This window comes from Scophthalmus maximus, chromosome 17 (genome assembly GCF_022379125.1).
Source record: "Scophthalmus maximus strain ysfricsl-2021 chromosome 17, ASM2237912v1, whole genome shotgun sequence".
Taxonomy (NCBI): domain Eukaryota; kingdom Metazoa; phylum Chordata; class Actinopteri; order Pleuronectiformes; family Scophthalmidae; genus Scophthalmus; species Scophthalmus maximus.
In genome coordinates this window covers 12,881,486-12,909,330 of record NC_061531.1, presented here as the reverse complement: position 1 = coordinate 12,909,330, position 27,845 = coordinate 12,881,486, and the positions used below count along the sequence as shown (strand labels likewise).

Here is a 27,845-nt window from a genome sequence, read left to right as displayed (position 1 = left end):
GTTCTGTGTACCCCACCTATTCCTATTCTAGTCAGAGAAGAGCCCTAAGTTAGTTTATTGAGTCACCGTTATTTACAATAATAACATACTTAATGTAAGGTTGTCCTGTTTCTATTTAATCATTATCGTCTTGGGTTCCTTTAATCACCTCTTAAGAAATGTTACTCCACTGTTGTGGAGTATGTTTACTTAAATCGTTTGGCAAACTGAACCATATAATCATTTAAGCAAACCAAAAGGCGACTAAAGTAACACTTGTCACCAATCACGAATATGTATCTCCTATGCTTACATTTGAAAGAGAAATATGATTTATTGCCACTGAAACCTCACATTTCCTCGTTTCCTTTACACTGTAGTCGAAGTAAAGGAAATAAAACACCCAGTTGCAGGCCTGATGTGATGTTTGCATGCGGACAGGCCCAAAACGGTTTGGTTTCCCTCAACAGAGCAACAACATGAAAGTACAGTACCTTAGTTTCGTTCTGAGTCCACTGGGATGAAGACGGAGGGGCGGGCAGGTGTTGACTTTCAACGGCTGATGACTTTCACCGGCCTCCTGCGAAGATCAAGATGGCGGACGGACGTCCAGAGATGGCGTGGCCTAGGCATCTGATGACGTCTCCGGCGCAGATCAAGATGGCGGACCATTGTCCAGAGATGGCGTGGCCTCCGCATCTGATGACGTCTCCCGCGCAGATCAAGATGGCGGACGGATGTCCAGAGATGGCGTGGCCTCTCCCTCGCGAAGTAGAAGGAGCTCCCGGGGGAGTTAGCTAGACCGCTCCGGCACAGTCTCACAAATCCTCAAGGTGTTCCACGTCGAAAAATCGACGAGCTGAGAGCCCGTTGACTTTGCTAGTGAAATGCTAATCGAGTAAACACCTGCGTAGGCTAATGAGCTAACACACGTGGAGCTAACACAGGTGAACGTCGGTGTGATAGAAATACCTTCAGTCGCACACAAAGAATACGTAGAGAGGGACTATCTCTGGTGAGTAGACAATCTTATAACATCAACTGCATGTTTGTTTGCACAATCTTTACACGGACTTTTCCCGCTGTGACTTTATGACAGTCAAGTGTTCACGCTGCACTCGCACTCTACTTCCGGTCTCTCGCTCTGCATCTCAGAACGAACCTTTCAAAACAAAACGGGAGATTTATAACTAGATGTGTATATGTATCATTTCAAACTTATTAATTAACCTAACCTTATTTATTTATTTAAGTTACATGCCTTAATCTCAACATCATTTTATAACAATGTATATTATAACATTAAAACCATGTTACATTTATAACAGTCTACAGTACAAAAAAGCAAAACAAGGATAAACCTATAGATTATCCTAAAGTGGCTTAGTCCCAATCAATACGGGAACAAAAAAAGCCATCCACAGAAACTTCCCAATTTTATTACAATACAATTAATGGCATTTAAAAAAAATCTTATTTTTTATAAATTGTATTTATTATATTTCTTTATTGTATTTTCTATATTGACATATTGCCTCTTTGCTTTGGAAAATGTATCTAAACCGTAATATTGTTGAGTAATTAAAATATTTCTCTGAAGTTTTTATTTGGAACTCTACATATGTATCATCAATTTGACTTTTGTTTGACCAATATCGTGATTGCATATAGTTTAAATTTAGTTGTCTATCAGCTGCTGTCCATACTGCCAGGGTTCAGACTGTAGCAGGAAGGTAATGACACGTTCAAAGACACTTTGAGACATTATGAGCACTTCAGCACCGACGTCCACTTTGCCACCACCAGCAGACTCGTTGCCGCCCCTTTGCTCAACATATAAGTATAGCTGACTGTTACCTCACTTGTGTTTTGATTGCATTTTGATGATCCCATTTTGGTATTCAGAAAAATTCTGGGTCCAAATCCTTGTTTCATGTATGAGATCCTCCCTAGTATTCTGCTCTACTGCATTGCCATTGTTATTTGTCTCCACACCTATAATGAATATACAGCTACAACCCATGAATTCAGAGTGGTTCTTACTTACTCCTCTGTATTTACTCCTTTGTTTGGGGAGTTTATTGAGATGCACTGTGCCTTTGCCGTGTGTACCTTTGCACAAATGTGCTTTGTTTATTCAACTACCATCTGCATCTGCATGTGGAGATGAGTTCAAATTAAATTATTCCACTATTCAATGAAATTGAAACACCTGCACATTTGCTAGGGTCACTGTCTTGATTCTGATGCAGATGTTAAAATTTCTCCACCTTTTCACCATGCAGCAAAAAAAAGAGGAAATAAATTCCCCACAGTGTAAATAACAAGCCAGCATCGTCTGCCAGCAGTGGTCGCATGCAGCAGCATCTCATTACAATGCTCATTATTGTTCACCTCACTGCGCATCATTGTCCACAAGAGGTCAGACATTAACAGCAGAAGTCATAAATAGGCTACTATATGCTGAATAGAACCCCCTGCACCGTCACCAGCAGCTAGAAGTCGAGGCCAGGGTGCAGAGTGTGTGACTCACTTTTATTGTGTCATCTGAATTGTTTTGTTTTTTCTGTTGCCACAGAGACAAACATGCGTATACAGCCTCAGTGAGTAACATCCGCCCAGTCTTCTTCTCTGCGTTCCATTGTTCAACAATTTTCAGTTTTGCATAATTAGTGAAGGGAATTATCCTCATGCATTTATGTATTTTTCCCCCCCCAATGCAGTGGGTCAGCAGCGCATAATGGTTTTCTTTGCTTCTCCAAAGTGAAGCCGTGCCCGCATGGCCGGCCCACTTGACTGAGCAGTAAGTGGTCGTCACGCCTTCCCTGTTAAAGGAGGAAGGTTGGTGTCGTCACTCGATCCCGTGTCTCGCATACAGTGTAGGCTGTGTGTGTGACACAAGACGCGCGGCCCTCTGCGAAGCCGCGTCCTTTGCATTACTCGCGCCATTCCGCGCAATTACGCACAAACTATGGGACCCGGAGCGGGGAGTAGTAATAGTCGGCCTTGTTCTGAAGGTGTCATGGCAAACAACTTTAACCTTCTGCGGTAATTGAAACCTCTGCTGAAGTCGCGTCTATTTCATTTTTTTTGCCTTTTGTCCTTTTTCTTTTCACAAAAACCTGGGAATATTCGAGTGTCAAGGTCTCAGACGGGGGTTGGGGGGCGGGGGGCTGCTGCTGCTTCTGCTGCTTGTCCGTGGATTTCCAGGCAGGCATGGCCACTGCAAGGCTTGATTATGTTGCTCCGTGGTGGACGTATTGGCTGCACAATTTCCCGCACTTCAATTTCTTTTTCCAGTCGGTCGACAGCACTTTCCGACCGGTGGAGGCGAGCTATCAGCAGGTTGGTAACTGTGGCTGTGCGTAAAGGCGCACGTAGTTTCCCAGAGAATCTCATCAGGGGGAAACCAAATGGGGCTGTTGTGGAGCACTGACTTCAAAAAAACATTAAGCAATATATTTAAATGTATACCGTTCAACTTCAAGTGGCCGTGACAAACTGCTGTGTTTAGTGATAAAAGCTCTTTTTTTTTCTTCTTTTAAACTGTTTTTGTGAATCATCAGTGCAGCTCCCTCAAGGCAGAGGCAGCAAGTGTCAGGAAGTAAGAACCCATACTGTACTGCAGTTCTCACATGATGACACATGACCTGTATTAACTTTGCTGCTGGCTAATATTCCAGGTGGTAAACAGCTATGTACAACATGTATATGTACTTTTATGTCTGGAATGTCAACTTGTACACACACTGCTTAGAGAGAAACAACAAATCCTGTTTTCTTAAACACTCAGTTTTATCATTTAACCCCATACATATTTTTTTTATGTTTATCTTCTGTATCTGCTGCAAAGTTATATATTTATATATACATACATATGAATTGTAGACCCTGGATCATGATCCTTACACCACAGACAACTTTTTCCCTGTAGGAGATTATTGAGTCTGGTTTTTTTTTTGCTCCATGACTTTCTTTGAATTTAGATGTGATTGTTAGAAAAATGTCTACAATTTTTTACCAGTGAATAAAACAATAATGCATCATAATTTCCCCAGAGTACATTTACAAAGCCATTTGAGGCCATATTAATGTCACTAACTGTCATGGGGGACTGACTGCAGGACCAAAATAATTATTTTATTTCGAAGTTTTAATACCGCTGTATGATGGTAATAGTTTTCCATCTGCAGTCCATCACTGCATTATTACCTTCATTTTGTGGAGATAATTTTCTTCTCTTTATGTCTGTTTGGCTCTTCCACAAAAGAACAGTCAATTGCGATTCCAAGGAGTCCCACCATATCACAACAGCATAGTTTGGCAACTGCAGTGATGGCATCAATATCGTACACTCCCATTTCCTTATTGATCTCACAGGGGAGGTAGCATTTGAAGGGGTATCTTTCAAAATCCCCCCTCTAAAGATAATAATTATGAACTGAGTTTAGTCTAGTCTCAGTGTGGAGTGAACAGCACCATGTTGGTTTCACAGAGACTACTGTAGGGCACGGCCACAAACTGCCTCTGCCTCTCAAGCCAGTGGTAATAGCTTGTGTTCTTAATTTGACATCCTGAACTTCTGAGAAAACATGAAAATGAATGCAGAGTAGCTACAGACTTGGTCCCCGAGGCTTGTTGTTTGCTGTTTAATTAAATTAGGCAGGAGCTCCATACACAAGCCAATGTCTTTATTCTGATATCTTTATTCAAAAATCCTGAAAAGCGAGATAAAAGATCAATGACATTCTGGCCAATGATTATTGATACTGTAGTTGTTTTCTGTCTCTCTTCTCTCCAGCATTCTTCCCCTTGTTGTGGCAATGCAGCCGGTGGAAATTGAAGTGCCTGCATGTCTAATTACAAAACAATGGAGTGGAAAATTGGAGGAAAGAGTGGATCTAGCAGCATTGTGCTTATGAAGGGTTTTAACAGAGCTATAGTGACAGGAAATCTAAACAGGTTTAAAACCCCCCTAGACTTTAAACACAGCATTTCTAGTCAAGTCAAGTCAGATTTATTTATACAGAACAGGAGTTGAGCCAAAGTGCTTTACAATCACAGCAAAGGAAAGCAACACAAGTGGCAATCATGGAAACAAAATCTATGCAAAAGAAAAAACAGTAAAAGACACAGATGATACGTTTAAAAGGGGAAATTAGACATAGGCCTATGCAATAAAATAATGATTGGCTTTTACATAATCATAGGACAGAATCAGGCTATGATCCATTTTTTTGCCAGTTGCAATATACTAATTGCAAACCTGATGAGCAAAACATTGGTCAGCACAACATAACTTGAAACAAACTTTCAACAAAGAAGGACTCTGTTAGAATTGGCAAAAGAACATCATGTCTATTCTCTCACAGTGTCAGTGTCTTCCAATGGAATAATTAGTCACATATTTTGTAGTCAAGAAATAGCTCTACTTAGTCCGCCAGACCCAGAGTCTTTGAACTTATTAAAGAAATAAGTCCAAATCGTTTGCGAGTAAAATCAATGTCTTGCCTTTTTGCCTGATTGTCTTTGAACTTACCAATAGCTCAAATGTTATGAGTTTGAACCCAGGAGAGAATCTTAATTATAAACAGCAGGGATGCATCTGCCTGGGTGTTTAATACCACCCTCAAAGTATCAGCCAGTATCAATACCAGTGTTTACCAATTTTTTTGCCCACAAGTGTAAGGAAGTTTACTTGATAATATGGTCACATGACATCTCTGTAAGAAAATAAACAGGACTCTGCACAGGTTTATTTTCTAATCCAAGAAACTCCCTCGAGTAAAATCTGGAACAAATAAACTAAACTCTGCCATTTTTCCTCTGCCTTGGAAGATACTGCATATTCTGTATGTTTCTATTAACAGCTCTGTAAAACAACCAAAGGTCCATGGGGATTTAAAGCGGAGGAATGTGAAATAAGGAGTGTTTCATGTGCAGTGCTCCATATATAGACTGTTTCAATACAGTATAGTTCCGCATATGTTCTCTACATCTGTGTTCTTCTGTTCGCTCTTGATCCTCCAGGCTTTAAGTATTTTGTACACTTGGGAATCACAAGACTGAATGAAAGCCACTGTATCACATGACGCTCCCCTCCCACAGCCTCGGATCATTTCTGTTTTCCTCTCTGCCACAGTCCAAGTTCTCACTTGGTAGAAAATCCTCTGTGAGCTCTCTTTGCCCCAAGACCACCAGCGTCTGTTTGTATTGCCTTTCCTGTAGGCTGCAGTCAGCAGTGTTAATGTGCATCACTGGATGAGTTACCTACACAATAACCTATAAAAATATCTCTACATGTGACTGTGTGATACTGGTGGGTTGTTGTCACTCAGGCTGTCAATTGTCTGAGGTGCAGGGCTCAGACTGCCTGACCACACATAATAGCTTTAGAGTTATTTTTGTTGATATAATCTGCAGAAAAGTTCTTGGTCGTCTTATTTTTCAGAATAAAGACACATCTTAGTGTCAACTTGAACTGATGATATTTCTCTCTTTTTGCAATCTTTTCTCTCTCCACACTCCGGCCTCAGTCGCTGATGTTTCTGGCATGTATTGGTGCAGTGGGTCTCGGGCTGAGCCTCCTTATTCTGGCTGTATACCTGGTCTGCCTCTGCTGCTGCCGCAAGGACATAGACGAAGACACCAAAAGACCCGACTCCCGCTGTGTCACCTGGGTTGCTGTCGTCACAGGGCTCGTCATTTGGTGAGTTTGAATAATGAAACAATGCCATAATAATGTTTGTTGTTGTACCACAAAATGATGCGTGTCACCTCGACAAGTAGCCCAACATATAAGCACAGACGGACTGAAAGGGGGGGGGGGGGTTTCAATCTTCCTGAATCAAGACAATCAGGAAGAGGGATGCGTTATAGATATGGTTGGACTCCAATCCAGGCTCACTTGAACAAGCATGGGGATGCCAAAGGAAGTGATGTCAATAATCTGCTGTCATACGGAATTTGAATCTGGTGTCAGATTTGTTACCAGCCTCAGATCAGGGATACAAGTTGACCTTAATAGTCTGTAAGAAAGAGTGCTAATGTGCACCTCCACGACCTACTTGTAACCAATTTTCTTTTCTTCTAAATAATACAAATAGTGTTTTCAATCTCAACATGTTTGTTGTTGCATAAGCTTGTACTCTTAGTATCTCTGTAATCAGGCAGGTTCCATAAATCACCCAGAGCCACGTTGCCGCAAGCACATATAATTGTACTTCTATGCATGATATAATACAACTTTAATACAATGACAAAAGTCCTCCTGGCAGAAGGCAATGAGAACAAACGAGTCTCCTGAAAGGGCTTGATTGAATTTGCGTACAGAGCTGCTTAAACTTGTGACATTTATCTAAGTGTTGGGTTTTAACTTTGTTAGTTCACTGTGTCCATACCGAAGCACTGCTGCAGCACACAGGATCTGTTGTAGCGCTAAGTGACTGGGCATGACGCTGTTTAGCAAAGGAGCTGCGTCTTCTGGTCTCTGCACAAAGTGCTCATCTCTCTCTCTTGCTCTCTTTCTGTGGAGGCTTGTTCCAATGGACACGTATACATACAGCTTGACAAATAAACTACCTCACGGCATCCAGTTGAATAATATATGCTAAAATTAGTATGATTTTCAAGAGACAGCCATTACATTTTAGGTTTTGTGTGTTAAAACCACACTTGAAGAGGCTCCTGTACTTTTACTATACATACTATCTTTATCGCTAGTACATCATTTTGTCTTTGGCTTTTTTTAAAGTTATTTATCTGGACTTTTTTTTTTTCATTGTTGTTGTGTTGTTATCGATTTTTATTGAGTTAATCGTAATTGAAGATATGTCTGTCAGTTCCACTGCAGATTTTTAATAGGGGAAAAAAGGAGGGGGGGGGGGGGGATTTAAGAGCTGCTGCACCTCTGTGGAAGATTATTCTTGACCCCAGGAGAGTGAGTAGGGTTATTTCAGGTTAAAGAATTAAAAAAAACAAATCTAATATTCTGAAAATCCTACTGCCCTGTGCCAGTGTTTGTTGACCCTGATATGATTTATTATCAGTGTATCAGAAATGCAATGCTCTGCACAGAATCAAGGCGTTTTACTGTCATTACATGTTCACCCAGTGTGGCCATTTGTTCAGCTCACATTCAACATGATTTGTTTACTGAGGTACAGTTGTCCAGTTGTCTCTCAGTGTATTGTGAAGTGTCAGTCTCCTATCCACAGAGGAACAAAGACACTAAATACCCCGAGTCCTTTTGTGTAATGTGTGGGATCCTTTTAACGCCTCTATCTGCTGCAGCCTTTTCCACAGCCACAAAAGCACTAATGCTTCCCTTGATACTACGCTGCCCCAATGATGGCGTCATTACCGTTTTGTTGCTGTATCATTAGTGGGCCTTTATTGTCATCGGCATGTCACTAGGTTAGCCACAGGGTTAATGAAGAGCTCATTGTCCAGGCTGCTGCAGTTCCACTGGAACACAAATGTCTTGAAAAGCGTAAAACGCGATTGTGTATTTTCCTCTAAGTAAGTGAATGAAATAATTTTATGACCACATTCATGACTTTGGATAGTAATGATTTACTGTTATTGTATCCTTTTGGGGGGGGGGGGGGCTCAGACCAGATTGTAGAGAATATGGCCCCCAGTGTCCCTGATCGTTACCAGAGGGGACTCGTCTAATGGAAGAGACACAGGCAATGGTTTTTATTATGCTTACAAGGTTACAGTAAACAGGAAGCTGGCTGGCGAACACAAAAAGAAGCACAAAAGAATTCTCAGTGATATATCGTGCACACACATACACCCCCTGACAGGATGTATTGAATCCAAAAATAAAATAAGCCTTCACATCCTGTTTTTGAGATTATTAACCAACTTCCTTTTTTGTTTTCTCACTGTGGGAGATGTTAAACTTAACCAGAGGCTACCTGGCTTGGCTAGTTTTTGTGAGAATTGGGGGGTTTTGCAGGACAGATGGTTTCAGAAGTCTTCATCATATCCATTGCGAGAGAAAACTAGAACTGAGGAGACCCATCTTGCTCGGATCGCTTGCTGTCCGAAGGGGGGTTAATGAGCTCCCTCCCCTGACGAAAACAGCACCGAAATTTGGTTGTTAGTGTCACTAACCTCCGACCTCTGTGTAGAGTGACACTACTGCAAAAAAGTTTGATGAAACTGTGTCATTGCTCATGCCACTTTAGACTGTTGGCAGTAGGAGTACACTGACTCTGGCAGTTAGGACCCTAGTCTTCCACATTACAGAGGCACAGGCACACTCACAAAAGGCTATAGGAAGGTGGGCAATAGGGATTCTGTGTATGCCACTCAGATACCTTTTTTTCCAGACGTCGAGCAGAATTCTGATGTGGTTGTAGCCAAGAATGGGATAACAAATTCAAAACTTACAGCTGAAAATAGGGGTTTTATTTGTCTAACCCAGAGTCTCAAAATGCAAGAAACAAGAATAAGCAACACAGCTTAAAAAAAAGGATTCCCATTTTTTATTTATTCATGGATTTGTAAATATATTTCCAGTTGCCAGTGGCATGTTATAGTCTATGAATATGAAGTAATAAAGATTATTAAAAACAATATAAAGCCTTTACTGCTACGATACATACTGTATTTCCCCTTAAGGCTCAATGTTTTCCCTTTGGGAAATTAAGAATTATTTGTCTTAATTATCTTCTAATAACCTTGGGCAATCCATAACCCAGAAGTAGCATGATAAAAACAAACAGCAAATTAATATATTCAATTCATTTTATCTGAATCTCTCCCTTTTTCCCCCCCACAGTTCTGGTGTCGGAGTCGGTTTCTATGGTAACAGTGAGACCAACGATGGGGTGTACCAGCTGACCTACTCACTCTACAGTGCCAATCACACATTGGGTGGCATCAATAATCTGGTGAGACTCGAGAGAAGCATGCCAAGCTCCGCAAAAAAAAAAAAAAAACCATTCCAAAAAGTTTGTGCTTTGTAATTAATCATGGGTGTGTTTTAGGTGTAACTGCAATAAACCAATCAGAGCGCATTCCTCCATTCCCTTTATAAGCTCAGTGCAGTCACACCTTGGCAGAGTGGTATAATAATGGCCAATTTCCCCATCAGGAAGAGAGAACTCTTCTCTGCAGAGGAAACGTATCATCTGTGTGTGCGTATGAAGAAGAGTGATATCACTCTTGATAAAGTACCCTTAAGATATCTATGAAATACTTCACCATTGGCTTCACACCAGGTTTGTCAAAAGTGCGATCGCTTTCCACTACTTCAAAATAGAAATTTTGAAACCCTCGACCGCAAACTAATTTAAAGACCAACCCGCTCATGGATGCTTAGATAGGCACAAGTGCATTTGCTATTTAAACAACATTCGCGCTGGACGGGAAAATCACAACTGCAACGATTTGAAACTCGCACAAGACATGCGTTGCGCTTGTAAGATAGAGCCAAAGCGATTTTTGTTATATATTGGTTGCAATTTAACAGATGAATCACTGCGAGTTGTCTGGGCAATAAATGTGTCGGAGCAGTAAGACAAATGAACACTCATTTCGCTGTGAATAACTGCTTGACTCATACATCCTCAAGTGTCTTTTTTTTCCAATTATCAACATATTTTATTAGCCGTGATGGCTCAACGCATATTCTTTTCATGGCTTACTGTCTCATTCTACTTAGAAACACTGACTTACAGCTGGTAGACACAAGAGCTCCTCCTTTATTAATGGGGTGTGCATGAGTCTCAGAGTCGCACCCCAAAGCGGGGGGTCTGTATCCGCTTTTTGTCACTGAAGGAATTGAGGTGACGGCTGCCTCAGGATTTGTTAATAGGGTTTTTTCTTCCCATACAACTCCTGACCTGCATTCAGGGAAGTTATTTGGGAGGCTTAAGGGGGGAGGGAGGGATTGGAAAGAGGGAAGGCAAGCAAGGGAGTCAGAACAAGGCCCTGCAAGAAGCATTAATCACAATGAGGAAGAAGAGGATTAACTCCCATCTGCAGTACAGTAATGGATGTTAAGCCTCTCCTCTTCCCATCCCTCTCAGTCTTGCTATCTGAGCTGCATGCGTGTGTGTGTGTGTGTGTTTAGTGTGTGTCAGTATCACACATCCACTTAAAGGCCTCATATGCACGCATATTATATTAATGTATGGACACAAACAGATCTGTGTGCACCCTTTCATATATGAAGAGATGACAGAGTGATATCTTGTACATTTGTAGCTCACACATTTGTGTCATGGTGAATAAAGGGGTAACTTAAGGGGTGGGAAAAAATTATATATATATATTTATACACACCCTCAGGTGGCAGTTTATTAGGCACACCAAGCAACAAATGATGTTTGTTGAGGGTATAGGTTGAAACTGTTTGTGAGAGGTTTTTAAGTTCAATTTCAGTGTACATTCATATCTGTGGTCATTTTGGAAGCTGCATTTAAACTACCTCACATTGATATACATGTGGTGGACAGAAAGAACTGTCCCTTTCCAATGACCATGAAGTTGAATCAATATCTCTCTTTTTTTTAACAAAAAGTGAAGATTTTCACCTCAGAGCCACATGATTTATTTCAGGGCCGTTGCATTATATTGTATTCGTTTCAGCTTTGTAACCAGGCAAAATGGGGGGCGGGGGGGGGGGGGGGGGTATAGTTTGCAGAACCGCATTTTCCCTGTTCTGTAGGAAGTAAGTCACTTGGTATTGATTTGATACTGTAGCATGATGGAGTGTACTGTGGCTGCATGAGAAACATAGATGTTTCCCGGGGGAAACAAAGGCTTTTTCACTCGCAAAGATCATAGCTTGATGTAATGTATTCCACTTAGAGAGTTGATGAGTTGGCCGGCCGCTCATCCCGTAAAGCTAAAGTGGCTTTGGTCTGTGTTTAGTCTTGAGACTGAAAGTCATCTCCTCCCTCCTCTTTACTGGTTTGCCAATGCGAGTGTCTGTTTACCTGGTTCAAAAGTAATTGCTTCACTAGTTTCCTTTCACACGCGGAACAAGAGCGACCAAACCTCTGTTTCACAACAACTCCCGGAAGGTTTGTGATTCTAGTCGGCAAAGGAGATGGTTTTTCTCCACTGATGGTTCTTCTCATCGCGAGATATTTCCCTCTCACACTCTGTTAGGGGTACTTGTGTGTCGTAGAGGGGAAGATTTGATGAGAAAGACCAAATTGTACCATTCGAAGGAAACTTTTTATTGTTCAAATTCTTTGCCGTATTTCCTGTGTTCAGCTCTCACTGAGCTCTTCAGTGTTGCCAGGAAATAATGGATGAGAAAACATGGCAATCCCACCACATCCATTCCCATTTACACTTAAGTATATTGCTCTTCCTCTTTGAAAGCGAAAGCTGTCTTCTGCTTCTTGAGATAAAAATGACAAGTTATGTTCCTCTGAATGTCTCCCCTCAGTGTCCTATATGACCCTGCTCGTCTTTAAAGCGCTCTGATCGTTTATATTGTTTTACTGTCACAGTTGATGCAATAAATCTCAGATATATAAAATCACTGAAGGCATCAGCAGCAGAGCAGTTAAGTTGCACGCTGTGGGCCCAATCAGTCAGTCTCATTTAACAGGCATGTCCAATATGGCGAAGCCTCCTTGTGACCCGCTTTCAGCAAAAGTGAGTTTTAATCCATTTTAAAGGAAGACGGGACGGTTCAGATTAGGGAAATGCAGATCACCCAGAGCGGCTCGCTGATGGATCCCATATCTCACACTCCGGCAGACTGGCTCGCAGATAAGATTCAGGGTGTTGTGTCAGGAACAGTGAGAGATGATGAACCCAGAGGTGGGGAGTGAGTGCAGTTTACTGGCAATCACATACTCTCCCCCTCGGGAGTGTTGGAGTGGAGGATGGGCCGGGATCTTTCCCTCTTCTCCACGTGGATGCCCTTTTCTTAGACCCCCATCGGAGGCATCTACTCAGTAGAATTTAATAAAGAGAGTTGGAAATGTTGCCGTGTCAAGAAGACAGAGATACTTTTTTATCTTCTTATCTGGCGAGTTTTTCCTCAGCGTTGCGGATGAACAGTCGCACTGAGAATACTCGACCGTGGTGAAGAAGTGAAGGGTGTGACTGAGGATAGATGGCAGATAAAGAAAGTGGGACTGCTGGATACTGCTGCAGATTAGAACACAGAAAACAACATCTGTTCAGTATTAGTGGAGCCTCCCACTCGGCGTAATCTCAAGCACACTGTTTTAGCAAAGTCATCGCGGTGTGGGTGGTTCTGTGTCATCTGTGAAGGTGAGACATGGGATAGAGCATGTGGAAACAGATGTGGGTACAGCCTGTCTTCTTTCAGACTAGTGGGGGCCACTACAGTGTGGTTGTTTCTTTTTCTCTTACACTGAGCCAGAAATCTCCACTTCAGTTCACAGGGACCTCGGTAACACGGCTCCACTCCGCGATCGATACTGCTCAGACTCTGGCTCCAAATGACGTCAGGAGCTCAAGATGGCAGATACTCCAGCTTTGTTTTTATACACTGGGGAAAGCGGAGATGCGTTGTCCATCTTTATGTACAGTCGCTGATATAAACCCACCATGCCAAACATCTTAGAAACTTTATATAACACGTTTCTTAACAGTGTTACAAAGTGCTTTACAGGGAAGAAATAACTTAAAGGAGACTTAATATGCCTTTTCAGTTTTTCCCTGTCCACTAGTGTGTTATATAGGTTTTTTTTTGTGCATGTTAAAGGTCCGCAAAGTAAGGGAGCTACTCTCGAACAGTAAAAACACTGCTCCCGAGGCTCCTGAAGCCCCTGAAGCTGCTGAAGTTCCTTCTTCTTCTTAGGTTTTTAACGGTGGTTGACAAACAGCGTGATAGGTGCGTTATCTGCACCTTCTGCTCCGGAGTTTTCCCATCTCTTCTGACAGTGGCAGATATTCAAAGCGAATAACAGTTGCTTTCAATCATGCATTTTTAATTGTGAAGGCAGGGTTACCCTTTTTTTCTTTTTTTACAAGGCACAGTGGATTTTGGCTTTTATGACACTTTTTAATCGTCGATATAAGTATTTAAAGCTATTGTGGCTGTGATGTTGCCACGAAAGAGACGAACTATCCCCCCCTCGTGAGCACTGTGCTACACTTTACCTCTTTCTGGCTCCACTGATTCTGGCAGGTGTTTACTCCATCACATTGTTTTTGTTCGAACTGAAAAGTAAAATGTGTTTACTCTACTCCACCATGTCTCCTCCAACTCTGTTCTCACTATCAAAGACCCCTGTGATAACGGGTCTCCCTGGTGTTGTTATCTGTATTCCACTCTAACATTGTTTATTGGAATAAAACACACGGCTGAAGAGAAAAAGTTAATCTTTTCTCTTGGGAGCGCTTCTTTTGTTCTTTGACCTCTCTATATTCTCCATCTTCTCTTTATGAATCTCCGTTTTTATATGATTTTATTTATGTTCCCGTTTCCATTTGACCTTGTTCTAAGTCCTACCCATCTTCTCCGTCCGCCTCCGTTATTGTGTTAGCCATTCGTATTTTCTTTCATTTCTTCAATTCTCTTATCTTTGATTTCTTTTTTCTTTTATCAGGTTGCAGGATCTATGGGTAATGTGGAAACTGGACTCAAGCAGCACCTGGAACGGCTGGATGAGATCTTTTCTACAAGATCTGACTACCTCCAGGCTCTGCGCTTCATGCAGCTGATGGTAAACAACGTGATCCGCGAGCTGACTGCTCTGCCAGACATCAGCAAAGCCAATGTTGACTTGGCAGCTGTGGCCGACCAAACAGCCTCCATTGAGTATTACAGGTAGGTGGAGCTTTAAGCAGCATGTGTTTGACATTATTTTATTACACTATTGTTGTGGCTGAAGTAAACATGCCGTTCAGGATCCAGACCAGACAAAGAGCAGATAGGATTTTATTGACATCCCCTCCGGAACACAGACCGGAAAAGCTATCGTTCCAAATTGCTGGATAAAGGAAAGCTGAAATCAGACTTATACTTGCAGTTTATAGTGTAATCACAAACGACCCTGACGTGAATATAGGCAGTATTATAGGATCGTTTGTTTCCCATGTTTGTGTTTTTATTTTGCATGTTTAGTATCCTACTTTAGGCGGCCATAAGGGAAAAAAACTGTAATTAACATGATTTAATGATGGGTTAAACAGGATATAAAGCATCTTCCTCCACAGCGGCATTGATTTCATATGCTTTCATTCTCTTGATTCATGCTTCCTAGAGCCCCTCATTATGCACAGGAGCATGGCACCATTTGCTGGAGCCAGAGGTGTTGAACTCAACATCTGCCTTGCCAGTTGACCCAACATTTCTTCAAGTGTAGCACAATATGGCATAATTTCTGCAGGAAACCATGAGCTGGATATTTAGTCCACCCCCGAAGGAGTGGGGTGGACTGGAATTAATCTTATTGCCTACTGTGCAGTTTGAGTTCCGATTCTTATCGTTCGACTCAGGATGTTATGTTCTTTTTTCTATATTTTTCCCCCCTAAGAACTAAGTATGAAGAGGCCTGACATGAAATTCAATAACTCCATGAAAAATAATATACCCAGTTAACCAACAAAGTAGTCCAAATGAATTAAGATATGCAGCAGATATTCAGGAAGTGAATGCTAATTTATGAATCACCAGAAGCTGCGGCTGCAAATTGTGAGTGTAATTTTAGAGCTTTCTGCCGCTCGTTTCATTCCTGAGCACATAAAACTTAGCACATAAATTTCATGGTGCTGTCGTGCCGTAAAGTTTCACATTTGCACCTTGTTGATGACTGTGCTGTCAGATCAAATTTGAGTAAATTGGAGAAAGACAAACAGAAGACAGATTAGACAGCTATCTAATCACTGGTAATCTCACCATTCTTATCATAAATTGAATACATGCATATTCCCAAATGGCTTCACAGTGAGCGCTCTTTCTATCTCAACACCAGATCTTATCTGGGACTACAGTTGCCACTTTGTGCATCCTGACACCAGTCTCCCGGGTCTTGATTGGATTTCATGCAGCCATTGGGCTATTAACAACCTGTGGCAGGGCTTTATTGACGAACAGCAAATGTAACAGCCAACCCAGTGTAATTCGAACAAGGGGAGAGGGAAAAGAATGACACCACTGTTGTCCAATATGACATCCTCTCTTCCCGACTCTGTTTCTGAATTCAACCCTATCCCTGTGCTCAGAGAAACATTTCTGCCGTTCTGTATAAGCAAATAAATAATAGGGTAGAGGAACAGCCAGGCTGCATTTCATTCTCAAATTCTATCAGGGTACCTCTGTGCTTCTCATCATATGAGTGAATCATATTCTCTAGTGACCTTGGTGGGCATATTTACTAAAACATTGCAGCTACACCACAAGGAGTCAGTGTCAATATACAGTATCTTTTAGATTTGCCTGTCTGCTTGTTTGTGACACCCTGAAGGTCAATGTTTCTTGTAATTGCTATAAAATTGACAATTACTACGAGGACTTGTGGAGTGAAGAATGACTCAGAAGCATCCCCGTGTGTTTCCCGTAGACTTCCGAGTCCAGGCTTAGTGTCGGCCACTGCTGTGAAGGACATTTTCAGAGCTTGAAAAATTAATGTCAATGGATTTGTGGTGTTGAACAGGCTGGAAATCACCTGAAACAGATGGGCTCTAACTGGCAGACAAGAATGCTGATATACAGAACACGCAGATCTCACACATTCAGTCGTGAACATATGCCGGGCCAGCACTTCCTTGGGCTTGTACTTGTGCATTAAGTACGCTGTCTGCAAGCGAAAGTGATCAATCTGGACCATTATGCCGGCGCTTAATTTGTCCTGTCTCATAGATGGCTGACCTATCTGCTGCTGCTGATCCTGGATCTGGTCATCTGCCTGACCTTGTGCGTGGGGATGGCCAAGCAATCCCGATGGCTGCTTATCACGTATGTATCTGTATGAGTGTGTGTGGGTGCAGCTGGAGGGAATTTGCCTCTCATCTTGTTTCCGAGGCATTTTTCCCCCTCTCACCAGCCTCTGCTTGGATCACAGACCTCAGACAGACGGGCAGCAGTCAGCCTCCCTGGCACCATAGGTCTCTCCATTAACAGCACCAATGATAGGATTACATCTCCCCCCCCACCCCCCGTCCTCAGTGACTCACCTTCTTTTTTATCCACTTATGGTTAAAGTTAACCTTGTGGCCTCAGGTTAGACTTACTCAAATGATCAGTTTGCAAAATGTATAGATGCTCAGTCAGTCATGATTGAAACCAACTCTTCTCTTACCAAGAGAAAGGGAGTTTGGCTCCAAAAGCTCAGAAATATCCAGAAACAAATGGGGGCAGGTACCTTTAATTTAGTGAATTGCAGCCAGTGATTCAAACCAACACTGTTGTCTGACGAGCTAAATCCACAGTCCAGACTTTCCACCCCATTGCCCAGTGCAGTGCAGCGCAGCCCACGTGTCAGTGTTAGCAGACGCTGTTCAGGACCTCTCTTCCCATCCTCCTCTGATGCGTCTCACTAATGCCTATTGATCGGCCCGAGCAGGATGAGCCTACTCCCTTAACTAATTATTAAGTGCTCTCAAGCCACTTTATCGGTGCTTTCAAGAAGGTACGAGGAGTCAGTTGAGAAGCAAAACCCTACGGCAGCTTTTTTTTACATCAGTCAGGGGGCCATTCATTCTCTTTTTACTCGGTTCATCTCCCTCGCCCTCTCTACACTTCCTCTAGACTTTGACATTCGTCACTAAGAAATCGTGGTCAACAGTGGGGATTTTATTTTTTTCATGAACCACAGAAGTGGTGGCAAAGAAAACAAGAGGTCTACAAACCAAAACACGTGGCAGCTCTTGATTGACAGTGACTCAGGGATTGACAGCTAACGCATCCGTGACTGTCAGATAGTGCAGCCAATTAAAATGCTGCTGACGGAACCAGGCAGAGCGGCTGTGACGAAAGTCCGATGGAAAGTCCCCCGACTAATATTTATCTTAAGTTGTGGCGTTGGGAGACCGGGGACTTTTGTTGTGCAAATCTTCTGCTTCAATGGAATTTATTTCTGCGTAGGATGGATCTTTTTTTATGAGTTGAGAACTAACAAGTGAACTCCCCAAGAAGTCATGAGGTAATTGATCTTCATATCACCACATAATAAATTGAATTTCAGCTATTTCGTCTATTCTACGATGCAGCCAGTAGGGCCTCTCTCTCCAGGCAGAAGGAGAAAAAAATCTCAAGCAAAAACTGAAAAGAATAAATCAAATTAAGTTGGTGAAAAGGGCTGAAGATCACTGGTACAAAGACAAAACTGACTTATCTCTTTTCTCCCCACGTGTCCTTGTCTTTGTCTGTATCTCCATGTCACACCTCTCCCTCTCTCCCTCTCTCTCTTTCCCATTTCCTGTCATGCTCCAGGGTCATGACCTTTGTGATGCTGTCTCTGATCCTGAGCTGGGCCTCACTGGGAGCAGGCACTGCCACAGCTGTGGTGAGAAAACTGTCAAAAATGTCTTTTCCTCGAAAAATAGTATTTCTTTAAAATCTTGTCAAGTGTGCCTCCGCTTCATTTTTTGATGTGACCATCGAATGTGAATTTTTTCGTTTGATATCCCAAAGCTCTGCTCCCTTTAGATCGCCATGGTAACCTGTGCTGCTTGGCTAACTTCCGAGGATCAGATCCAAGGCTGTTTGACCATTGACCCATTAGATCACTGGTAAAAATGGGTCCACAGGATGAACATGAGAGTTAACTTTTAAGTGACAAATAATAAAGAGCAGCATATATTCTTGCAAATCAGTTTTGCTGTTCCGTGCTTCCCCCGGGTCGACTCTGGTTTGAAGACAGACGGTTTCTCAAACTAAAGAACCACATAATGACAATTTTCCTGACAGCACTGATGCCTTTACGCTGTTATTCCATCACTGCGGCTCCGAGTAAATGCTCCGAGTCTTTGATGATAATTGAATATAAAATCTATTCCCTCTGTGGTCTTGTGTGAGAAAAAAACCAATTCACACACTTAAATCGTTTCCATGATATTTAATTTCTGTCAGGTGGAATTTATCAGACAGTAACTTTTCATCTCTCCTCTCTGCATCTACAGTGAAATCGTTGATCTTAACTGCTTTTATGTGAGTTGTATATTCGTTTAGTCATCAGGCAAACTCTCACTCTAATAATTCATATAATAATGCATATAATAATATACATAATATTCACCACATTTATTTATAGCCTTATACCTTAATTTTTAGTGCTTCTGCTGCATTCCGTTCAATTATGTGAATATATTCTTTGTATTTCACCTGGTTTAATATCACTTTTTGCTTTTACCAAATTTTCCCACGGGTACCATCGTTTCATCTCAGACCATATCAGGTGCTTCATTCGTGGTTCTGATGATGTCGATTCACATCAGGAAACTCCTCGTCTTTCACATGAACACGCTTGTATTGGAATAGGTAAACCCAGAGAAACACGGGGTCAGTTAGGAGGCAGGCTAAGTGAAGCCAAATAACCCAGAGTAGACCAGACATAAGATGAACTCGCATTGTGATACAGGCCCCAGAACCCACAGCCGTCTCGTTGGACAGTGGTGGTTGTTTTATTTAGCTTCCCACCTCGCGCAAATTACTCCGAGGGGAGTTTCTCTCAATATGTTCCTGGACATCTCTGCTGCTTGAAAAGTGTTTGTTTCGTTAACAGCGGGCTCTATGGTCAGTCATGCGGCAAAGCTGATTACAAGTCCCCAGCCTTTTGGGTTAATCAACCCTGAGCCTCAACATCGTAAACAAAGCTGTCTAGCATTAATTACTGACTCTGGCTTCTTCAGAAGCTCTTATTTTTCTTCATCCCTTAGCTTTATTTCTATTTCAGTCCGCCTCCTCTCTGACTGGTTGTCCTCTCGTCCTGTCTGTTCGCCATGTGTTCCGCACATCCGGGCTCAGTGTGTGTAGCTCGTATTAGGGACACTGTCGGGGGTACGCAGAGTAACCCCCTTGCTTCCAGCCTTCCTTCATCCTGTCTCCCCTCCTCGATCTTCTTGCCTCCCGTGGAGCGACCTGGCATCTGTGGATTATCCCACAGGATTTGGCATCTGGACGGCCATTTTAAGTGACAGCATGAAGACAGAGTGAGGGGAGGAGACAGATGTTTGGAACCTGGAATTTACTACATGAGTGTGAAGTGGAGACATCTGTTGGGGTTCTTGATGACCCTGTCCTCAGCTGTACCCTAGAGCCAGATTACCAATATCTTGGACTGTGTCTGTGGCTTATCTCAGCGTATTCTGGTACAACATGACCCTGCATTAACACCTCGGCCCTCTCAGGACCTCCTTAAGCCCGCCTCTTGCCCCAATCTCTCCGTCACTGTCAGATTGTTACAGGTGAGCCGAGGTAACATTTTTTTCTGAATAACTACACCTGTTATTAATAGGCGGACTGTTTCTCATCAAAGAAGTGGATTATCAAAGAGCACCGTCTTCATTAATAGAATTTAAATGTGGGACAGTGTGCAAAAACAAGCAAGTAAACTTGTTGCATATGTACATCATTACTCAAAAACCGCATGGTGCATCTTAAAAGGAACGCGGGAGATGGCAGTGTCCTAGAAAATCCTCATAAACTTATACATATTTGATGAGACGCGGCATAAATAAAATGTCCCTGGTAGTATAATGAGATAGAGATGAAGGCTGACATCTCGCAGCAGGGCTGACATGCCGCTGCACCGTTTTTTACGGAAAACAAATGTGATCAGAGTCCAGTTCAGGGGTGTGTTGATCGTCTGAAAGTAAGTTTGGAGAAGGGAAAATGTTGTGTTGTGCCAGCTCCCCTTGTTCATTTTGTTGCATCCTGTAGCGCGTCTTTTGTTTCTTAATTGATCATTGGGTTGGAGGCTTGCTCACTGTGAAGTCCTTTGAGCTGAACTTCATGATGGCAGGCTGTCGACAGATACCTTTTGATTGGGGATGGCATTAAAAAGCAATAGACAAGGAGGAGGAGGCTCTGGTGTTTGTTTCGGCAACACAACAGGCTCCTTGATCCCTTTGAACTTTAGCAATTTGAATGTTATTTTCACCATCTCTGTGAGAGATTTCTCTTGTTGGTTGTTGTTATTTGCCTCCCTCTTTCTTTTTTTTTGACAATTTCCATCCCATGTTCTGGGGAAGACTAATTGCACGGAGTCTGTGTGATTTTGACCCCGAATTGTTTATGCATGCACATTAGTGGCTCTCCATGGATGATATAAAAAGCATGAACAACATTTTGTAGATTTCATTCACGGTCAGGAGAGCACAACACGCATCTTAAGGGTCGATGAAGTCCGAGGTTTGTGGCTACATACCGCACATTTTTCTGCATGCTTGTTTAATACACTTGTCTGTATCGGTACTGCATGTGCTTGTGGGTGTTAAGAATGTGCGCGCCGCTGTACTACACATGTTTGTGCGATTTACTTTTATTTCCGAGGCTCAGTCTCTCCAGAGTTGAAGGCTGATACAAATGTTGTTAGGCAAATAGTTTGTGTTGGTGATCGATTGTCAATAACTGGCCAGTGTAAAATCAGTTTTACTCCGTCGCAGCACAAGAGATTGTATCTAGTTCATGGCATTGAATAAATATTACACTTGCTTTGGTCTTGCATACTTTGCAAAGATTACAGTTTTTGGTTTGTTGTTGTTGTTTTCCCACAGGGCACCAGTGACTTCTGTGTGTCTCCAGACAAGTTCATCGTCAACCAGACCACTGATTCCCTCAGTGCAGGTAATTTATGTCTACAAACAGAATTGTGCAAATACCAGCTGAATGTTAGGGCACTTTTCTAATCTCCCTCTCTCCCCATTTCTCCCACCCTCCAGATGTTGCACACTATTATTTGTTCTGCAGTCCGAATCTACCAAACCCCTTCCAGCAGGTATTGACTAAACATCCAAAGTCGCGGCTGTCTGCATATACATGTTGTTATTTAACCGAAACCCACACTCTGGCAAATGTCTTATTTCCAAATTAGTTTTTTCCCTGTTAGATGCCGGGCAGCTTGATCCTTATTGGGCCTTAATAGGCTTTTCTGAAAAATTAGCCCCCAACAGTAATTACCTAAAGTGATAACTTTGATCAAAAAATATCCTTTTTTTTTTACTATGCAGGTCTCCAAACAATTTGCCACATCCTTTGCTCTGTGCGTAATCTCTGCCCTGGGGTACTTTGACTAGAAACACTTTTTTTGTTATTTATTCTCTTTTAATCTGTCATGCAAAGTGAGCTACTGTACAACTCGTGCTGACTTCTGAATTTAAATACATCCTCCTATCACTTCTTGCATACATGACTAGTCAAAGAACCACTTACACATTTCACAGGTTCCACAGAGGTTAATTAATGATACTTGTAATGCAAGTGCATAAAAAATGGCCTCGGAAATAACATTAAATAATCAAAACAAAACCTGGAATTTAGTTTAGACCTCCTTCTGGAACGCCATTTAGTTTCAGGGCCAGCTGACTTAGACTTTTAATGGTACCTTGCATAATAAGCACAAAATATCAGTTGAATGCACTTTTGTTTCTTTAGAATCAGTTTACATTCCGATGTCTGCTGCTAATGGGGTGTTAAAGGTGTAATGGCTTTGAATATTTGCGGGCGGCATTAGGGCTACCGGTTAAGGTCTTCTTATGGTACGTGACATTGGTGCCTCAGATGACAACGTGGGTGGTGAGTGGTAAAAAAAATGTGTCCGCTCCATAATGAAGTAAGCTTTACTGATCACCTAGAAGGTCTGATGAACTGAGCGTGAACTGGATGCCTCCTTTTCAGATGAGGTGGTTTTCTTTCTTGAAAAATGTTTCACTCTCGCGCCACACACAGTTGCATGGCTTCTTTTCAAGGTGAATTTGAGCTAGTATGACTATCACTAGCTCTTCATTTGTAAATATATATATTTTTTCATTAACATTACTCTATCTGTGTGGCATGTATTGGGCAAATTCATGGAGGCTAAATCCATGACCAATAATTATCAAAACCCACATGCTTTGTTATCGTTGCAGTATCCATTAAGGGATTAAAATAATGCTTGTTAAGTAGGTAAGGATAATCGTTTTCTCTGATGGCCTAGTTGATATAAATATTGCTCTTTTGTTTGTGCATGAAATCAGGCGGTTGGAACAGGAGGAGGGGGAGGGCGATGATTGGTGGGCGAGATGGTTGGTGGTGAAGGATAATCTGGGCCTATCTGTCTGGAAATGAATGTGTCCTCTCTGTAAAGCGCATTATAAAGCCTTACTTAACACCAAATTACTTGTTGACATGTTCCCAAACAATGGTCGCCTTAACATGATCCTCTCATTGTTTGCGGTGGATGTCTGATGTTGGTGGGTGATTATGTATTTCCCCCCCCCCCCCCCCCCCCCCCCCCCCCAGTCTTTGACGGTCTGCCAGCGCTCTCTGACCACCATGCAAATCCAGATCCAGGGCTTGCTGCAGTTCTCGGTGCCCGTCTTTCCCACCGCTGAGGTAAGTGGCCTGCTGACAGACTATTACACCAGACGCTGGAGCGGTGTGTATCATTCTTTCCCCTTTTATGCCTTGCTATACAGAGAGACCTGTTGGGGATCCAGCGACTCTTGAACTCCACTGAGTTCAGTCTGCACCAGCTGACAGCCTTGCTTGACTGCCGCGGGCTGCACAAGGTAAGGTCAGAGTCCAACCAGGATGCTTTTTAACAGGGCCACTTAGAGTACCGGCTTGACTGATTTTCAACCTTATCGCTCGGTGCTTCTCATAGACTGACATGTTTATATTACACCATTGCAATTGTCAGTACACTCTGCATCTGTGAGACAGGTTCCATCCACCACCCACAGTTCTTTCTGACTTTAAAGTCAAACAACTTTTATCTGCTAAAGGAAATGAGACATCTCGGCGCTGAAATGATTCTTGTAAATGTAGACTTGTAGATCAACAGAGCTTTCCCTGTAACAATTGTAAGTCTATAATGCATGCAGGTGTGAGAAGGGGTTAGTTTATATGATGCCAGTAATATATATCGTTTACATTATTAATAGTCGTTTAAATCAATAGACACCAAATATTACTACAATTCGCAAATCACACGGTGAAGATTGCTTTCAAAGCATTTTTATTCATTAGTCAGATGTAGCAAGCGAAACAAACAAAGAATGCATTTGTACCCATGCATGTCATCAGAATGACACGAGCCTCTTCTGGCAAGACAACATTGTGTTGTCTACATTTTAAATCATTGTTCGAGGTCCTGTTGTGGACATAATCAACACTTTTACATCTACGATGCTCCAAAAAAACCAAACATCATCTGTCTTACTTTGATCACACATGTGCAGTCTGATCTTTCAAACGAAAACGACTGGCATCTGTTCATTGCAATTGGTTTGTTTGTTCATTGTGGAAAGTAAAAAGTTTGGAAAAAAAGTGTTGTTTTAGGTTGAGCAATGTTTTTCCGGACAGATTTTGGTTTAAGGTAAATCTCCAGGGTTTCCGACAATAAACCTCACAGAAGTCACAGAATTATAAAACGTCAGTTTAAGAATTTGATCTCTGTGATGACTGTACAATATGTATTGTGTCTATCTGTCTAGGACTATGTGGATGCCCTCATGGGTGTGTGCTATGATGGGGTGGAAGGGCTCCTCTACCTCTCTTTGTTTTCCCTGCTGGCTGCCTGCGCTCTCTCTGGCGTGCTGTGTGCGACTTTCCAAATGTGGACACAATTGGGCAGCAGGTCAGCACCGAGTGACCCCCTTATCCCATTACGTACCGCCCGCCGTGCACTCCTGCAAAGTGTTAACGCGTGCACTCTCTGTGTCCGTCGTTGTCTGTGTCGTGTGTACAACTTCCGTCCAGGGACAAAGAGTACGATGACATAGACGAGGAGGACCCGTTCAACCCACAGGCACGGAGGATGTCTTACAACCCCAGAAGGTCCAACATCCACAGTTTCTGTAGCTATACCAGCAACCTCAGCAGCCAGTCCAGCCTTAACCCACCTCCACAATCTTCTGCTTCTAATCCCATGCCACCCCCTGAATACATGTAAGATAAACACATGAGGACAAGTGTCTCTGTATGTGTGTTTCACCTCTTACCACCATTCTTTCCCTTTCTTTCCGTCACAGGAATCAGTCCATGCTGTTTGGAGGGAGCCCCCGATACGAGAACGTGCCACTGATAGGGAGAGGATCCCCGCCTCCCTCGGTGCGTTGGCCCTATGAGGCTCTAATGTCCCTAGTGTGATGGCACAACTGACGTGAACACTGCCGCGACACCGAACAAAAGCATGCACAGCAGCGCCGCAAACTTAACTCGTGCATTTCCAATGGACACAACCCTCACACTGACAACATTTAATGAGGGGAGTTCGCAAGTGATGGAAGACTGCCCTCTGCTGGCCACTGTCAGAAGTGCATTAAGCTAAAACCCAGTGCCATCTCAGTATGCAGACAGTATTACTACAAATCTCTAAGTATATGCTCATCTGCTTTTCATTATTGCCTTGGTCTGTCTTGCAGGTAATGGTTAAGACTAATGCATAAATTAACATATGTTTAAAGGAACCTTGGTTTATGGTTGAAATAAAGAGAGCACTGCTGCCTGCTCACCCTCATGTGAAAAAAAATAGGCGTGCACTGTTTCTCCCGAGCTGAGGCTAAATAATAGATAGGACTGGTAAATCCACCTTTAAGTTTCTTACAGGTAAAGTTTCTCTACCATCAAGTTTTCTGTTTGCATGGCTGAACCCCACTGACAGCACACCAAAGACTTGAAACACCATTTGAGACGGAGAAAGAACTAGACTGTGGACCATTGTTTAAAATTTTACTTTGCCTCTGTGAGACACATTTCTAATAGGCTCCGATTTTTTTCTCCTTTTTTTTGTAACAGACGTTTGAAACTCTGTAAAAAGACATTTGCAGCGAACCTACAATTCTGCACTGTGTGAATCTTCAGCGAGAGATACGTGTAGTCTTTTTGTTGGGCTTTTGTGTTTGTTCTCGTGAATCAGCTCTGCAGTACATTTAACTTATGGTCTTAAGTGAGCAGTTACTCGTGGCTTTATGTAAGAAGGTATCAAACTGCAGAATCTTAACCAGTGTTTTATAACTAACCCTTTTATATTTTCATCCTTTGACTCAGACCTTTAAAAACCGTAAGTTTGCTTTTGACTAACTTTTCAGACTTGTTTGCTTTCATTTCCATTCCACTCCTTGAAACACATCGTGGGCTTATCTCCGGAATGGTGCTTGCTATGCACGAGGTTTAACCCATGACCCAAACCCTCCCTCCCCCTTTAAGGTCCCATACAGTACTTTAGCTGCGTGACCTTTGACACACTTTTCCCCACAGACTTTTTGAGTGTAACATGCTGTGACCCTCAACTCGTCCCCTGATTCCACAACATCCTCGTCAAAGAGCATCTCTCATAATCAAAAATAACACCACCCCCCCTCCCCCAGCTCAAATTAGATTACATCATTTCAATGTTTCACTTGATGATATCCTATGATGCTGTTGAACGCAAATGTACTGAATTGTGTTTTTGCTACTCATTTTCCTCACAGTATTCGCCCAGTATGAGGACCACCTATCTGTCTATGACTGATGCCCAGATCAGACACTTCGGGACTGACTTCCAGGTGTAGTCTGCTGCCCGCTGAATCCATCGTCAGAGAAGCACTGTATGAGACTCTGAGTTCTTACCGCGAGGAGACTGTCTTCGTGGCGCAATCCTGTTTACGGGAGCAACAACCCGCCGCCCCACTCCCGAGACATGAAAGCAGGACACGAGACAATTACCAGTGCTCACCAGTGCAGCGCTCTGAAAGCCCTGCATGCGGTTTTGAACAGAGGGGGCCTGCAGGGGATCATTGCAAGACTGTTATTGTTGTCAAGATGTGTGGATATGTTGTCATTTCTTTGAGCCAAAGTACGAGCCTTTTTTAACAGAACAGTCCAACGACTGCTTTTGCTTTTCATATATTCTGGTGGCCTGCATAGATGTGATCAACATGTGGAGTATTTTGATATGAGATGAGATGAGATGACCGATTTATGACTAATACTCAGACTGCACGTCGTGGCGTTTGATTTCTGAAAGATCCCTTTTGTTTGGCAGTAATTTAATTCCTTCGTATTTCCGGCCTTTGTTTAAGATATCAGTGAAAACCACACCAGAAATTGAAGTTGTGCCGTGAACAGACAAAGATGGCACCCAGCTGATATATTTTTTAAAAAGTTTCTTGCCACAATTTGGACCTATTTGTTCTTGCTGTAACACTGGGTTAAAATTGTATGACCTGCTTGTCAAGGATGAGTCAAATATTCTTACTGTGGGGTTTCACATTTTGTTTTTATATTTGAAGACTGTACTGCAGCTGCATGTGGGACTTTTCCCTTGGACCAGATGAGCACAGCAGAATGGGATTTAATTCAAATCCAGGTCTTTATAACTCTGCTGTGATACAATGACAACAAAACTGTCAGGACTAACATGTACTGTGTGGTAATTACACTCCATTTTCAAGTACTCAATAGCATTTACAACACCCAGTGCCACTAGTTACAGTCAGCTGGAAAGAAATGAATCGACGTGGCTGGAGAACTCTGCTGTATGCTGCTTCCTGTGTTGGATGACATATCAAAACAAAAATAATGTTTTACCATAAAATGTTAGATGCAGACTTGTGTGTTATCGTGTCATTCGTCTCTATTACAACACCTTACTGATCTATTTATTTTTACCAACTCTGATTGTTTATTCTTTTACTCTGATGGTCTAGTCTAGAATGACCCGCGGTAATGGGATCGGGGTAATTGGGATTTTGAATGTCCTGTACTTGGTGATGTCACAAAG

At 42.4% G+C, this 27,845-nt stretch overlaps 1 protein-coding gene across 3 annotated transcripts; it reads left to right on the top strand.

The window, feature by feature from the left end:
- The first annotated feature begins 860 nt into the window (after window positions 1-860).
- ttyh2l (tweety homolog 2, like) lies at window positions 861-27,672 on the top strand. Of its 3 annotated transcripts, none has more exons than XM_035614420.2 (14): window positions 861-994; window positions 6,516-6,688; window positions 9,773-9,884; window positions 14,541-14,761; window positions 16,796-16,891; window positions 18,368-18,440; window positions 21,652-21,721; window positions 21,817-21,872; window positions 23,378-23,470; window positions 23,554-23,646; window positions 24,574-24,716; window positions 24,839-25,027; window positions 25,111-25,189; window positions 26,554-27,672. In XM_035614420.2, the coding sequence occupies exons 2-14, from the start codon at window positions 6,522-6,524 to the stop codon at window positions 26,632-26,634; spliced, it is 1,473 nt and encodes a 490-aa protein (XP_035470313.2). In that variant the 5' UTR covers window positions 861-994; window positions 6,516-6,521; the 3' UTR covers window positions 26,635-27,672. The 3 variants fall into 3 exon arrangements, with proteins under 3 accessions (XP_035470313.2, XP_035470312.2, XP_035470310.2); XM_035614419.2 differs by lacking the exon at window positions 861-994 and adding an exon at window positions 2,832-3,027; XM_035614417.2 differs by lacking the exon at window positions 861-994 and adding an exon at window positions 2,832-3,324.
- Window positions 27,673-27,845: the final 173 nt, after the last annotated feature.